This window comes from Alosa pseudoharengus, unplaced genomic scaffold (genome assembly GCF_046254945.1).
Source record: "Alosa pseudoharengus isolate Yale_2024_CS ecotype anadromous, Long Island Sound unplaced genomic scaffold, YU_APseudo_1.1 YU_APseudo_1.1_scf_24, whole genome shotgun sequence".
NCBI classification, from domain to species: Eukaryota; Metazoa; Chordata; class Actinopteri; order Clupeiformes; family Clupeidae; genus Alosa; species Alosa pseudoharengus.
Window position 1 is genome coordinate 5,340,206 of NW_027468689.1, and position 14,640 is coordinate 5,354,845.

A 14,640-nucleotide genomic window follows, 5' to 3' on the forward strand; every position below is an offset into this window, starting at 1 on the left:
ATACTGCTAATTTTAAGACAGTCGCTTTAATTCACGTTTATTTCTCAATGATCTTCTGCCTGCACCGCTATGGCTAGTGCTGTGCCTATGGCTGGGCCCTCTCAGTTTTTAAATGGTCAGTAGTGGGAACTACTGTTGCCTTCATGATTTCCTTTTAAAAGTTTCTTATAAGAAGGAGATATCAATTATCAACAATGGCAAGCCAGCTGGAACCTGCGGCTCTCTCTCCCTCTCGTGAGTGCAGACGCGTTCCCAATTAAATGGATCGCATAACGTTCACATTAGATCTGCTGCAAAGGAGATAACTAAGAGTTAACTTAGTTTAACATGATGTTATCTCTATTTAACATGATGTTTTGACATTGCCATTGCAAACGTTCTCTAAGGAGAATGAAAAGCAGTTTGCAGTAAGGCTAACCAACGTCGTCTCTATCGCAGGAAAAAAATAGCGAGCAGCCTGATAACCAAATAAAATGCTCGGCCCGCAGTTTGCCGACCCCTGGCCTAGGCTAAGCATTCTGTAGCCTAATTCGTTAGAAAATTAAAAAAATGGTTGCACTTCTTTTTGCTAATTTATTTTCACATTTAGCAACAAGGGTAACAAACGTTTAGGTCGTGCGGCCTTTGTGCGTCTGTGTAGCCCAAATCATTAAAAAAAACTTTTCCGTGTCATACAACACAACTATTTACTTTAACATCATTACATCTATTACTACATCTATAGACTATTTCCAATTTGTATTATATTAGTGACTCACTTATCGTTTTAATGTTTCCAGATGTTTGATATCAGGACGTGAGCTGTCAGAACTGAGTTGAACGTTGTCTTATTAAAACGGACCCACCGCGGTGACGTTTTTGGTGGAGGTGTTTAATAGTGACTCAGAAGAAAGCAAACGTTTGGACAATAAGCACATCAACACACTATGTGGAGTTAAACTGGACAGCCCCAAACCTCTGAATAGTTCTGCTTGTTGTTAAATTGCAATGTTAGCGGCCGCCAACGGGGGTGCATAATGTCGGCAGGATCATTTAAAAGGCAACTGCGACTATTGTGCGTCTGCCCCATTTCTGATACCGTGGGGGAAGAAAATTAAACCGTGGCGGGCCGCCACTACCAAATCAACATAGAGGAAACACTGACTTACATTTGTTACAAAAATGAGGAATAGCATTTAAAGGTTTAACACAGTGTGTGAATCATACACAGGTGTGTGTGAGTTCGCTTTGTGTGTGAGAGTATGTCTGCTGTGCTTGCCTGCGTGCTATCAATGGTTGATTGACAGCAACTCTAATGACTGACTGGGTGAAACCGCTTGGCTATCTGCTGACCGTGTGTGTGTGTGAAACCGCTTGGCTATCTGCTGACTTTTATTGTCACTTTTTGAGTCCAGCACCTACCTTTTTTAACATTTAGATGTGCGCACCTTTTTCTACATTATCTGCTGACTGGCCAGTGGTAGCCCTCTCCATATCCCAAGGTATTACACACTTCAAGATGTCCCACTAGCTGCCTGGATGCATTGTGTGTGTGTGCAGACGTGTGTATGTTGAGTGTGTTCACTTGCATGTTGACCCTTTTCGAATAGGATGAGGTGTGTTTGTTAAAAGGAGACAGAAAAAACAGTACCAGGCCCAGTGTTTCCCACATAATTGAATTCTATTTGTGGTGGTAGGTTTGCAGAATTAACTCGAATGCAACAGTTTTTAACAAATTAGTGCAGCGCGGTTATGATTCTAACCAGATTTAAGCACAATTTAGTACAACCAGGAAAATCATTGTGTGGTTATTATTGCTATTGTTTCCTTGTTACAAAGGGCATTGCACATCACCATGCTGTGCGTATCGTAGATACTATATATCGTGTATGTTCTGTTTGACATGCACAAACAAGCATGCCAGCCCCCAGAAGTGAAAATCAATGGTGACCCAAGTTCATCTACAACACACACACACACCGACACACACCGACACACACCAACAATTGACCAACGATTGTGTGTGGGTGTGTGAAGCGGTCGATGGCTGGTGGTGATGGTGAGATGCCATGGATCTGGCTGGCGCTCCACTGGTCATCGTGAAGTGCCCCAGAGGAGAGAAGCTTTTTAAAAAAAAAATGGAACGCAGTGGCAGCCGCCTGCAAAACAGGAAGCAGCTGTAACAACATCCTGTGGTGGTAGAGCGGCGTGTGTGTGTGTGTACGTACGTTTGTGTGTGATGCAGTTGAACTTGGTCGTCCAGCCATGGTACCAGCTTACTGACTGCCAGATGTAACCACCCCCTGCTCAACTCGGTCTCTGGCAACAAAGGCCGTTGTGTGTGTGTGTGTGTGTGTGATGGAGAAAGCCCAAAGCCTGTAGGACCACTCTGGGCTGATTCAGTGGCCACTGGGGCCTCTAGGCCTCTAGGACCCGACCTAGCCTCTCCATGGGTCACTGGAGGGAGAGGGCTGCTTAACACATCAGATCCACATACACTGCATCTCTTTTTGTGTGTGTGTGTGTGTGTGTGTAGAATGGGGGTAGGGCAGGGGTCATACTTGTTCAGGGTTCTGACCGCCTGTTTCATGTTGCATGCTTTTGATTTTTTTTGTTTCCGCTTCCTTTATTTTTCTTATCTTCTCCTCATCCGAGACTCTAAAGGCTCAATGAAGCCTCTGTGTGCTTAATGCAGCCATGCTTCCAGTGCACCATGTCTCTCCCTCTCTCTCTCTCTCTCTCTCTCCCTCCCTCCCCCTTTCTCTCACTCTCTCTCTCTCTCTCACTCTCACACACACACACACACACACACACACACACACACACACACACACACAAAGGTTCCATACTGTCGAGCACAATTTTTGTACTGTTTATGACATTTTGGTAGTGTCAGTGATGGGAAGTGTCTTGTGTTTGGTCAGCGCGAGCGAGCGAGCGAGCGATTACTGATGAGATGGAAAGGGTTTTGACAGGACTTTATCGTTGCTTGAATTCACAGATATGTACGAACACACCACATACAGATATGTACGAACACACCACATACAGTCATACCAAGTGTGCCCAGTGTAGTCCCTCTGACGGCTCTTCAGACTTTATTATGCTGCTGGACAGCCTTCTTCTAGACACGTTAATGCGCCCAGATTTTTTGGATGCTTTTACTGCAGCTGTATATGAATTTGTGATTCTCCGTCTTTCAATTTGGCTGCATTGTATCCTGAACTAGTTAGACTTCTAATGTAAGTGTAATGGCACGTGAGTTCTTGTGATATTCACCTAGCGTTTGAAGTTATTTTTTTTCCCATTGCACTTTTGTAGATGAAAGCTTGATTGGCAGCTGTGGGTGCTACAGGGTGTCGAGCGGTACCTAAGAGCATACCTCTGCCACCATTAGGTCTAATTGGACATGAACTGTCATGGGGTGACACAGATTCTCCTCTGTACTGCTTGATACACACACACACACACACACAGCGAGAGATATGCTTGACACAGATTCTGCAACACTATGAATTAGTAACGCATCCATAGCTCCCTGCTTGGCTGGAGTGGAGGCTCATTCTCTGTGTGTGTGTGTGTGTGTGTGTGTGTGTGTGTGTGTGTGTGTGTGTGTGTGTGTGTGTGTGTAGAATCTGGGTGGGTGTGGCGCCAGTGGCTCCTGCTCTGGGCAGTGCTGGCCTACTTTACCCCCGGCCCTGGAGAAGGACAAGACCTGGGGGTGTTAAGAGAGAGAGAGAGTGATGAGAGAGATAGAGAGAGGGATCGGAAGACATGAGGGATCTGGAGGTTAATGGTATGGAGATGAAAGATGCAGGAGGGATGATGAAAGCGCAGAACACATCAAGCACGATCGTGGGGGTGGAAAGTGTGGAGGGGGTCGGGAGGCTATCCCAAGATGCAGCTGTGCGATGGAGAGTAGGTCAGGGCGTTGACCAGCGAACACTGGGAAAGAGGACACGTTGACCGACCCCAGCATCACAACAGGATGTGCTGGACGCATTTTGTTTATCGGTCTCCCTAGGATACACTTTCTCCATGTCGCTCTCTATTTCCTGGTCTCTGCTGCTGCTGCCCAAACGTAGAGCAGCACATTATTAAGTGTGTGTGTTCTGTATCTTGGCCCAGACTGTGTAGGCTGGAAGGCAGAAGGTCATGGGAAACAAGGGGGGCGAGAGAAAGACTAAACCACACATACATAAATACACACACACACACACACACACACACACACACAAACAAACACAAACACACACACACCAATTCCCTGTCTCACACACACAAATGCACATGGCAGACCATTCTTACATAATAAAGCACTCACAGTCTCATGCACGCAAATTCACACACACATGGATGTAATCAATATATAAAGATGTGTAAACAGAGCGCACTGAAGAAGGCACTACGCCGAAACGTGTCTGTGCTTGATCTGACGACAGCTTGATCTGTCACAGCCCACTCAAACAAAAGGGACATGTATGGACCTGTTGGGCGGCGGGATTGGACTGGGATTGGGATGTGCTCATCAGAGACACAGAACAAACGGGAAATCCATCAGTAGTTAAACACAGACCCCCCCCCCCCAGTCACATGAAACATAAGCAATGTTTTGACTAATAGAAGTGTGGTGTCATCTGCATCTGTGAAAGTTAGTGCTACGGTGGACGATTGATGTGAAAAATTTAGTGTGATTATTGATGTGAAAAAATGCTCAATTGAATTTTTAAATCAAATGGATCTACAGATCTTAGATCAGCTGTTCACAGTAAGGAAAGAAAGAAAGGTGTTTGCCGTGTCCCTGTATGTACATTTAACTAATTCATAAATAGTCATACAACTGGGAACTTTTAAATGAATAATACATTTTTAGCAAAAAATTATCCAATTTGTAACATCAGTCTTGATGGCTTCGTCCCAATGCTCTTCATGGTGATGATGTGTAAATGGTTAAAAATTTACTCGCAGTGATAACAGAACCTCATTTAGTTTCGGCTCTGGTCTGAATAAGCCCTGAAATCATACGGATTGTTGACAGGGTTCCACACATCCACTGTGTTGGCTTTTCATTAAATATGTGTTTCTAGCAGACTTTGAAATGCTGAGCAGGGTGCAACTGCCAACATAATGGCTAACAAAGTGGACTGTCTTGCATTTGAGCCAGAGACCCATATTACCCACACTCCCCCTCTCCCCTCCCCTCCCCTCCCCCTCCCACAGTACTCCCTCAGCATGGTGATGTTGACTGGCTTAATTTGGTTTGATAAACTGACTCTTGTACTCCCACAAATACCGCAGCTGCCACCCACCTGACTCTTGCGACAGCCTTTGTGGAACCAGTCAAAAATTCACGGAAGAAAACGAAGCTTGTTTGAAATCAAGCTTCTTTAAAAGGGTCCCAGCCAGGAGAAGCATTCTTGGCACGCAAGCAAGCAAGGTCTTTTCAGTGTGTAGTAGGCCAACATGGTCTTTAGGCTGCTTTAGTTGTTCTTCTTTAACTCCCTGCTTCTGTGTTAAGTGCTTGTCTGTACGTAGACTTGTGTTTTATATATGTGGCCTGTAACCTGGATCTGTGCTGTGGTTGTCCATAGGAGTAGGGTTGAATCTTGATCCTTACCGTGGAAAATGTTGTTGATGGATTTACTTTTTTTTGTAGATCCCAGTAATTCCATTCATAACTGACCCGAGGCGTTGTATTTGGTCCTTGTGTTTGCCCCCACTGGTAGCTTATTAGATGGATATAACTTTATTATTATAATTATTATTATTATTATTATTATTAAGGGTGTATTGGTATATTCATCTGAGCCAGCCCATGATGTGCATTGTTTTGTTTGTTAATGGCAAGCTAGGCTGTCAGCTTTAAAACAACATGGCTGCAGTCTCACATCCATCCTCCCTTTGTTCCACTCTGATACACTCTGTCAGTGGAAGCATAGCCCTGTAGCCAGTTGATGTAGAGCTGGTTAGTGGCCCTAAAATGGCAAGACCTACGAAGGGCTTAAAATTATTCAAATTAAATGTACAAAGTTGCAAACATTAGGATGAATGTGTGTGTCTGTGTCTGTTTGTGTGTGTTTGTGTGTGAGTGTGTGCGCGCGCCTGTGAGTGTGTGCGCGTGTGTCTGTGTGCGTGTGTGGAGTTTCTTGAAGTGGAGGCACTGCAGGTTTTACTGCAGCCTCATCACAAACCCACTGTGGGGTTGATGATGAATAATATGTAGATGTATCTTATCTGAATAAAGCACGTACACTTTATTGGGTTATTAACCAACGTCTTTTCTGCTCTTGTGTTACAGATGCGTTTGTGAACAGCCAGGAATGGACCCTGAGCCGCTCAGTCCCGGAACTCAAAGTGGTGAGTGCTGCTTTAGCTTAATTAGCTACTTTAGCTTCATTAGCTTCTTTAGCTTCATTAGCTTCTTTAGCTTCATTCAGTCAGTTATATCACAAGGGCCATTGTCCCCCGAGCTAACTGGGTTAAGTGCCTTGTTCAAGAGCACAACAGTGGAAGCTGGGTATTAAAGCCACAACTTTTCAGGCTCCTGGATGTTAACCCAGCTCCTGCATGCTAGCCCAGCTCCTGCCTGCTAGCCCAGCTCCTGCATGCTAGCCCAGCTCCTTAGCCACTACACTACCACTGCCCACGACTCCTTCATTACAAACAGTGGGACAGGGCACATAATACCATTGCGGAGGCTATGCAGCTAACACAGGGCACATAATACCATTGCGGAGGCTATGCAGCTAACACAAAGTGGAATAAAGCAACATAATTGTCATAGTGTCAGTGGGAGGGACATCATTCATCATTTGTGTAGAATGCTGAAATAAGTTTGGATGCTATTTCATTTGAAACTATGGCCATGAACATCAAGGCCGAGTACATGCACCATTGCAGAGGTGATTATGCAACAAATACGAAATGCAATTAAGCAACATAATTATGCACCATAATTACCATAGTATCAGATTGGGGAGATTGTGAATTGTGTAGATTGTGTTGAGATAAGTGTGGCTGATCTCTTCATTTCAGGGCATCGTTGGCAATCTGGCCAGTGGGAAGTCTGCCCTCGTGCACAGGTACCTGACGGGAACGTACGTACAGGAGGAGTCGCCAGAAGGTAAGGGCACCACACACACACACACACACACACACACACACACACACACACATACTGAAGGCCAGTACGCAGTTCCCAGTTTCAAAAACAAAACACAGCTCTAGCGCCTAGTAGTTAGTTATTAAACATTGATAGCAATATAAAGGAAAATATAAAGTTAGAGTGTGTCTGTGCGAGAGTGTGTGTGTGTGTGTGTACGCACATGTCTATGTGCCTTCCTACAGCCAAGCCCAAGGCTTCCTTTCAGCAGCTGTTCTATGAAATATGTGTGTGTGTGTGAGCGTGTCTCTCTCCTCTCTCTCTGGCTGTGTGTGTGTGAGCGTGTCTCTCTCCTCTCTCTCTTACACACTCTCTCTGGCTGTGTGTGTGAGAGCGTTTGTGCCTGTAAGCAGTAGGAGACCACCCTGGTCCTTCTGCATTATTGAGGGATCGGGAGCTTGGCGGGCTGCCTGCAGTGCTAGGCTCAGTATGGGAACAGAATCCATGGGCCAGGCAGCTCTCTCTCCCCCCCCCCCCCCCCCTTATTCACCATCCTGTGAATATTTCATGCTCCTTATTAGAGATATTACATGAGCATCGCTCTGTTGCTTCTGCATCTCTTGGGTTTTGTAGGGCCGAAGGATGGTTCAGTTGCACGTAGCGTAGCGTGTACTCAATGTCTTAAAAACACAGGAAAGTAAGCCAGTCATTCCCAACTCCTGTAAGGCCCCCTGTTCACACGCGTAAGACCGGATCACAGGTGGACAGCTAAGACACATCACCTTTTACACTGGTGTCCGTCATGCATCTTAAACTGACATAAAGGCATCTGGGTTCTTAAGATTATGCATAAATGGACAGGAAGGTGAATAACTAAAAGCAAAAGAATTAAGAAAAAATTTGCCAAAATCAGAGCTGTTCCATTTAAAGAAGGGCCTTGCATTTAAAACCCATGCATATATCAACACATGATTTAAAACATGAGGTCACTGATCCACCAGTAGTTATGTGCTCCTATCAATCAATGATGGACATGCTGATTCAATTCAATTCATTGTGCTTTATTGGCATGACTATTCAAGTTACAATACCGCAGAGCATAGTCATATTTGAAATAGTCAAAACAGGAGACAATAATAATAATTGTACTAATAAAAACTATAATAAGATGATAATGTAAATAATTTAAGTGTGCAGGCTTCAAATATTAAAATGGAAATCCTTGAGGTTAATGTCAGGACACTGCTGCAGATGGCTGGTGCTGGACCTGGCTGCTGTGTTCTCTGTGTCTCTCATCCTTTGTCTATGTTGTACATCTGTCGCTGTCCTTAGCACTGTCTCTATACACACACACACACACTCACACACTCACTTGCTCTCACCCTTTCCCAGTAATGCTGCCCTCTTAGAACCTGCTCTACTTTCCCCTCCTGCACTCTTAGAACCAGCTCTACTTTCCCCTCCTCCCCTCTTAGAACCTGCCCTACTTTCCCCTCCTGCCCTCTTAGAACCTGCTCTACTTTCCCCTCTTCGAACCTGCCCTACTTTCCCCTCCTCCCCTCTTAGAACCTGCTCTACTTTCCCCTCCTCCCCTCTTAGAACCTGCCCTACTTTCCCCTCCTGCTCTCTTAGAACCTGCTCTACTTTCCCCTCCTCCCCTCTTAGAACCTGCCCTACTTTCCCCTCCTGCCCTCTTAGAACCTGCTCTACTTTCCCCTTTATCCTCTGTTCTCTTGTCTCTAATGACGTTTGTTCTCTGTTGTCCTCCAGAGTGTCTCCCCTGTCCTCCTTTTTTCTGTTCTTCTATCCATTCCTCTCTCCTTTTCCCAGTGTGTGTGTGTTTGTCTTCTGTTGGTCCACACAGCAGCCAGCTCTTACCACTGGCATCCCAGGAACTAACCCCGAGAAAATCTCAATAGTGTGTTTGTAGATCAGGATTATACCAGAGTGTGCCAAGAGAAACACTATACTTCAGCATGGAGGGGTTTAGTGTGGGCTGTGTGACGTTGAAACAACAGCTACAGATCTCCGATCCAAATAGCTGGCACAATTACGGATAGAGTAAAGGACTTTTTTTTTCTTTTTTTTAAAAATTGTATCTGAACTTAACAGAATATTGCAAGCACAGCCTGATCTGGACTCAAAACAAAAGAAAACAGAACAAAACAAACAAGCCAAGAAAGCTGTAAACAAAACGTTTATCCCTTCACATTCCTCTGCTTTGAAAGAGGTTCTTCTAATTAGTATATTCTGGCAGAGTAATACAAGCAATCAGGCAGAGCAAGTTAAAAACAAAGTTAATAAAACTCAACATAGTTGAAACAGCCTGGCCCTTTGAGACTGGGGCAAAACTATTAAAGGGGGGTGATAAGATATATGCATGGATGTGTGTAATCCTCTCCTTTATTGTGTGTTTGTGAGTGTGTGTGTGTGTGTTATGGTGTGCGTGAGAGAGCATCGAGACGGATGTCTGCTGAAACAGAGCTGCAGGTGTCCTTTCCTTCTGATCACACAAGAATACAGCTCAGCCTGCTCATTATGAGATATGATCTGTTAGACTAGGGAGGGCGACGCTGAACTGTTGTGACCGTGAAAAGGGCCCTTCAGTGAACATTCCTAACCTAAGACCAATTGATCATAAACCAATAATGTTATTCACCATACAGGTTATACACAATTCACTGATACGGGAAGGAAACACAAACAAACAAACAAACAAAGCATATTCATGTAAATATGTGCATTATGTTTAGAATAGATCTGCAGTAATGTGTGAATGTCCATGTTCCAATAACACATTTCAACTGATACATAGGTCTCTTCCTGATGCATCACTCTGGTCAGTGTGGCACAGTTGCCCAGTTCTCTCTCCCCCTCCCTCTCACACTCTTTTTTTCTCTCTCTCTGTCTCTCTCCTGACTTCATCCTGAGGGGTGATCTCATTTGAATCTCTCTCTCTCTCACCTTTCTCTCTCTCTCTCTCTCTCTCTCTCTCTCTCTCCCTCTCACACTCTTTTTTCTCTCTCTCTGCCTCTCTATCTTTCTCTCTCTACACACACACACATACATACACACACACTCAGATAAAGGAACCACCTGGCCTGCCTCTTTGATTTGTTTGCCTCTTTTTTGATTTCTTTCCTTGGCTGCACTTTCTTCTAGCTGACGTGGACGCAGGTAACTGTCTTTCCCTTTTTCTCTCTTCCTCCCTCGTTCCCCATCCTCTTCCTCTCAATGCTCTCTACCGCAGCTCACTGAACCTCAAGGTCTCTGGCTATTTTTAGGGATTCCAATTGTTATTTTCTGCTGGTCTCGTTCAAGCTAGTCTTAGGCGGGGATCACATTAGCCGCAAGCAGCAGCAGCAGCGGCAAGCGTAACGTAACGCTCAGACCAGAATATCTCGTTCCAGTAGTAACACAAACGGTTTGCCTTAACGGACAATTGAATACGCTCGCGTTGCGCTTTGAAAGTTGAACCAAGTTCAACGCTCAGCTTGCTCAACGCCACCGTTCCGCTGCCGAACCATAGAGACCATTAGGAAACCTGCCGCTGCAGAACCATAGAGACCATTAGGAAACCTGCCGCTTGCCGCTGGCTAATGTGATCCCCGCCTTAGGGTCTAAATGTTATGTTGTAAAGGTGCCACTGTGGTCAGATTTTGGCTGAGAGACCTTGTCCTCAGACTGCTGCAGTAGAGAGCGGAACCTTTCTCTCTTCCCCTCCTCCCCTTTTCTACTTCCTGGGTCTTCACTATAGCTCTGCATCTGACCATCTCTCATGTCACTTCCTGGGTCTTCACTATAGCTCTGCATCTGACCATCTCTCATGTCACTTCCTGGGTCTTCACTATAGCTCTGCATCTGACCATCTCTCATGTCCCTTCATGCCCCCTCCACAATAGCCGAGGACATTCCTGATGGGTAACACACACACACACACACACACACACACACAGGCACCTGGACACATTCAGGCTCCTGGGTGTGTGTGTGTGTGTGGGGGGGGGCGGGAGAAAGCACAGCACTGCTGGAGTTAACAGGACTCTTCCTGACCACAAGCCACCCACCCACACCTGAGAGGGCCAACCACAGACCATACACACACATCTGAGGGCACAGATCAGATTTCACACACACCCAGCATGTTTCTGTTCAGTCCCACTGGTTTAATGGCTATGAAAAGGGGTGGTGGCATTGTGGCCTGTATTTGCCTTTTTTTTTTTTTTTTAATGTATTTCTACATTTGTGTTTGTGGTGTATACGTTTATGTTCAAGTCTGCGTATTTGAGCAATTCAAAAATTCCCTTTGCCAATGCCACAATCTTGAAGAGGCTGTTTAGGAAAACCTCATTAAAAACACACACACACACAGGATGGCCCCCTTATTGCTGGAGGCCCCTGCTGAGTAAGCCTAAAATATCCCCCTCCACACAAAGGCGTACACACACACACACACACACACACACACACGCACACGCACACACGCTGCACTCTGAAGTGGGTTACCGGAGGCTTGGTCTTGTGGTAGAACAGTGTAAAGTGTAATTAGCTAGAGGGTGTGTGTGTGTGTCCCTCCCCCTCCTGTCTTAAGATGACACCACCCTGCTCCAGAGCTCTCACACACCACCCTGCTCCAGAGCCCCACAGCTCTCACACACCAACACACTACATCGCCTACATCACGATAACCCCCCCCCGAGTCAGTTTGCCATCCAGTGTCCCTGATGGTTCAGCCATCATGGGCAGGAAAATAGAAGACACAGCCTTCTTTTCATTGCGTTGCAGTTGGAAAATGTAACACACACACACACACACACACACACACACACACACACAGAGAGAGAGAGGCACCCTGCACCACTGACCTTGCTGCTTCCTTTTCCCTCACAGCAAACACACACCATATCATTATGGAAAACCCGTCCCTTCCAGCTTGGACCGCCGCGCTCAGATATGGAGGGTTTAGCCTGGAGACTTGTTGTCTCAACATATTTTGAAGAGTTGTCCTAGCTGTCTCTGTTTTTAACTCTTTAAAATATACTCTTATGTCCTAGTTTGGTTAATATGTCCTTTTTAAAATAAATTCCAGGGCAGTTGAACAACTTTGAAGTTATGGATGTTTTGTCATGGGGCTTCATTTCTACTTAACCCGTAAGGTAGTGTTCACACTGACATGCCTTTTTCCCCTCCAAAACACGAGATTCCAAAAAACATGACGAGTACGAATGAACAGGTATGATCAGGTTCCAAAAGTAATTCAGTAGAAATTCATGGATTCTGGTTCAACTGGAATCCATGCATTTCCACTGAATTATTTTTGGAATCTGGTCCCTTATCATACCTGTTCATTCGTATTCGTCGCTCGACTTTTCGTGACTAAATTCAAGATGGCGGCGAACGGTAAACTTCATGAAGGTACTGTCTGTATAAACCGTCTTGTAAATAAACTACCAGCGCTTTTTCTCAAAGTCTTGTTTTAAATGTCAAGGCCCTCGGAAGTCTACCAATGAAGTATGGAGATACTTTGAGCCTCGTAAATGGTGTAAAACAGTGATTTATTTGCATGGCTAGGCCGATGCCCGAGGCACCCCCCTCGAAAAACTGTTGGTAGCATCGGCTAACTAGCGCCAGATTTCTGAGTGCAAGGGACAAGCTGAGATGAGCTGTGGGACATACGTTCACACTCGGTATCATGTTTCAACATACTTTAGGTCAATATCACACCGGAATTCTCCTTTAAGGCTAGATTTGGATTTTCTGCCCTATGGCCTTTCTTTTCGACTTTTTGTTGATTTTGATGGAAAATGTCATGAGATTTAGGAAAGATGTGGAGAAGATTGTTTTAGTATAGGCACGTGCAAAACATGTAGTGAAATCATGGGACAGGAGACAGTGGATTGAATGCATGAGTTTATTTTTATGAGTTTTTTTTTTATTATTGCATGGGATAAAGGGAATGACTAAGGCTTTTCTGTGAGACTATTTGGAATGCCTTTTGTGGGAGCTCAATGATAGGTCCTCTTCGGAGGAAGATGTGTGGAGGTCCTCAGGAGCTGAGCATGATGTATTGCTGGACTCCTCATCAGAGAACTCCTCAGGGTTACGGAAGATTGTGTGTAATCTCACTTTCCTCCTACCCAAAGTTTTTGTGGTTCGAACTGGTAGATTTTGGAAAGACTGATCACTTTTTTTGCATGGAGGTTTAGGCTGCATTGTATAGTCCATTTGCAGCTCCTCGCTGAAATTCATGACCGATTTTAAAACAGGTGAACAGAGGTAATTTCTCTTTTCATCGAGACTTGAAATACTCGAAGACGTGGACATACGTGTAGACCAACTTGATAAGCTTTCAAGTCGGTCCTCATTGTCACTCTTCATGTCAGTCCTGGGCAAAACTTCAAGGCTTTTGCTGTAAACTGCAATGGTTTGTGCAGTGTCTGCAGATTTCTGAAAGGTTGAGCATGATGACCACTTCCTGGCTCGAAATGACCTTTTAGTAGCAGGGCATACTGGTTTTGAGGGAGCAATAATAGATTCTGATGACTGACTATTTGCTTCAAGCTCATTCTGTGATGTTTTCGAATTAGAGGTAGTTGCAGTGTCATCATGATATACAACATCTAACACAGATGTTGCTAGACATATAGAAATGAAGTCTAGTTTAGATAATGATATCCACTGTCCTATCAATTTCTGAGTGGGAATGTTGTTTATCTTACAAATGTAACAGTGTAACTCTTCGCTGAAAAACTGAATGTTGCTGATGCATGCAACCATAGTTCCCAAAGTTTCACTCAGTGCATTGATAACTAACTCACTTTCCTCCTGGCTGCTGGATTTCTGTTTAATTTTATCTTTAAGCTGGGTACTCAAGTGGTTAAGAGCTGCCACAGTGATCTGTTTAATAGTACTGGCCAACTCATGAGCAGACCATGGATCCTCAACTTCTAGGACAGGAAGTTCCTTCATTTCCGGTTTTGGGATTTCGTGTTCAACAATCTGAGAGTCTGCAGTGTTTCTATTTATCAACAGAGCCATTTTGTGATAAACACTCTTAACTATGACCTCCATTATGTCTTTGATATTGACTGCAGACACACGCTGTCCCATCACATTATTCATAGACTGAATTATGCAGTCTTTGAAGCATGCCGTGGAAAAATGTTCCAGAATTTCATCTGTAATTCTGGGCAGCAAGTGAGTGAAAGATCCTAGAGGGAGTGAGACATTGGTATCATCTGGACTCTTTGCACTATATGCCTTGCTTCCTGTAGGTGACATGTTAACGGACTGCTTGACTACTTCATTTAACCACGTGCCTCCTCCAACTCTTTGAGTAGGTGTACCAGCCCTACTAGATAGTGCAGAGTCGGTGTCCAAAAAGATGCTAGTAACCACATTCTCAATCAGTTCATCAGTGACTACATCAATACTGGATGATGAATTTTCTACCTCTAAGGTTTCCTCAGAAGCTATTTCCCTTTCAAGATCCTTGCTCTTTTGAAGTTGCGAAGGTGAGGTGGAAGGGCTTCTAGCCCCATCTATGAGAGTCCTTTCGA

General features: G+C 44.7%; 1 protein-coding gene across 2 annotated transcripts in view; it reads left to right on the plus strand.

Moving 5' to 3' along the window:
* agap1 (ArfGAP with GTPase domain, ankyrin repeat and PH domain 1) overlaps nt 1-14,640 on the plus strand; it is a 174,238-nt gene that overhangs the window by 54,609 nt on the left and 104,989 nt on the right. For both annotated transcript variants that reach the window (XM_076302927.1, XM_076302926.1), the window contains exons 2-3: nt 6,278-6,336; nt 7,015-7,102. In XM_076302927.1, coding sequence (XP_076159042.1) covers nt 6,278-6,336; nt 7,015-7,102 — 147 coding nt within the window. The remainder of the gene's footprint in view (nt 1-6,277; nt 6,337-7,014; nt 7,103-14,640) is intronic.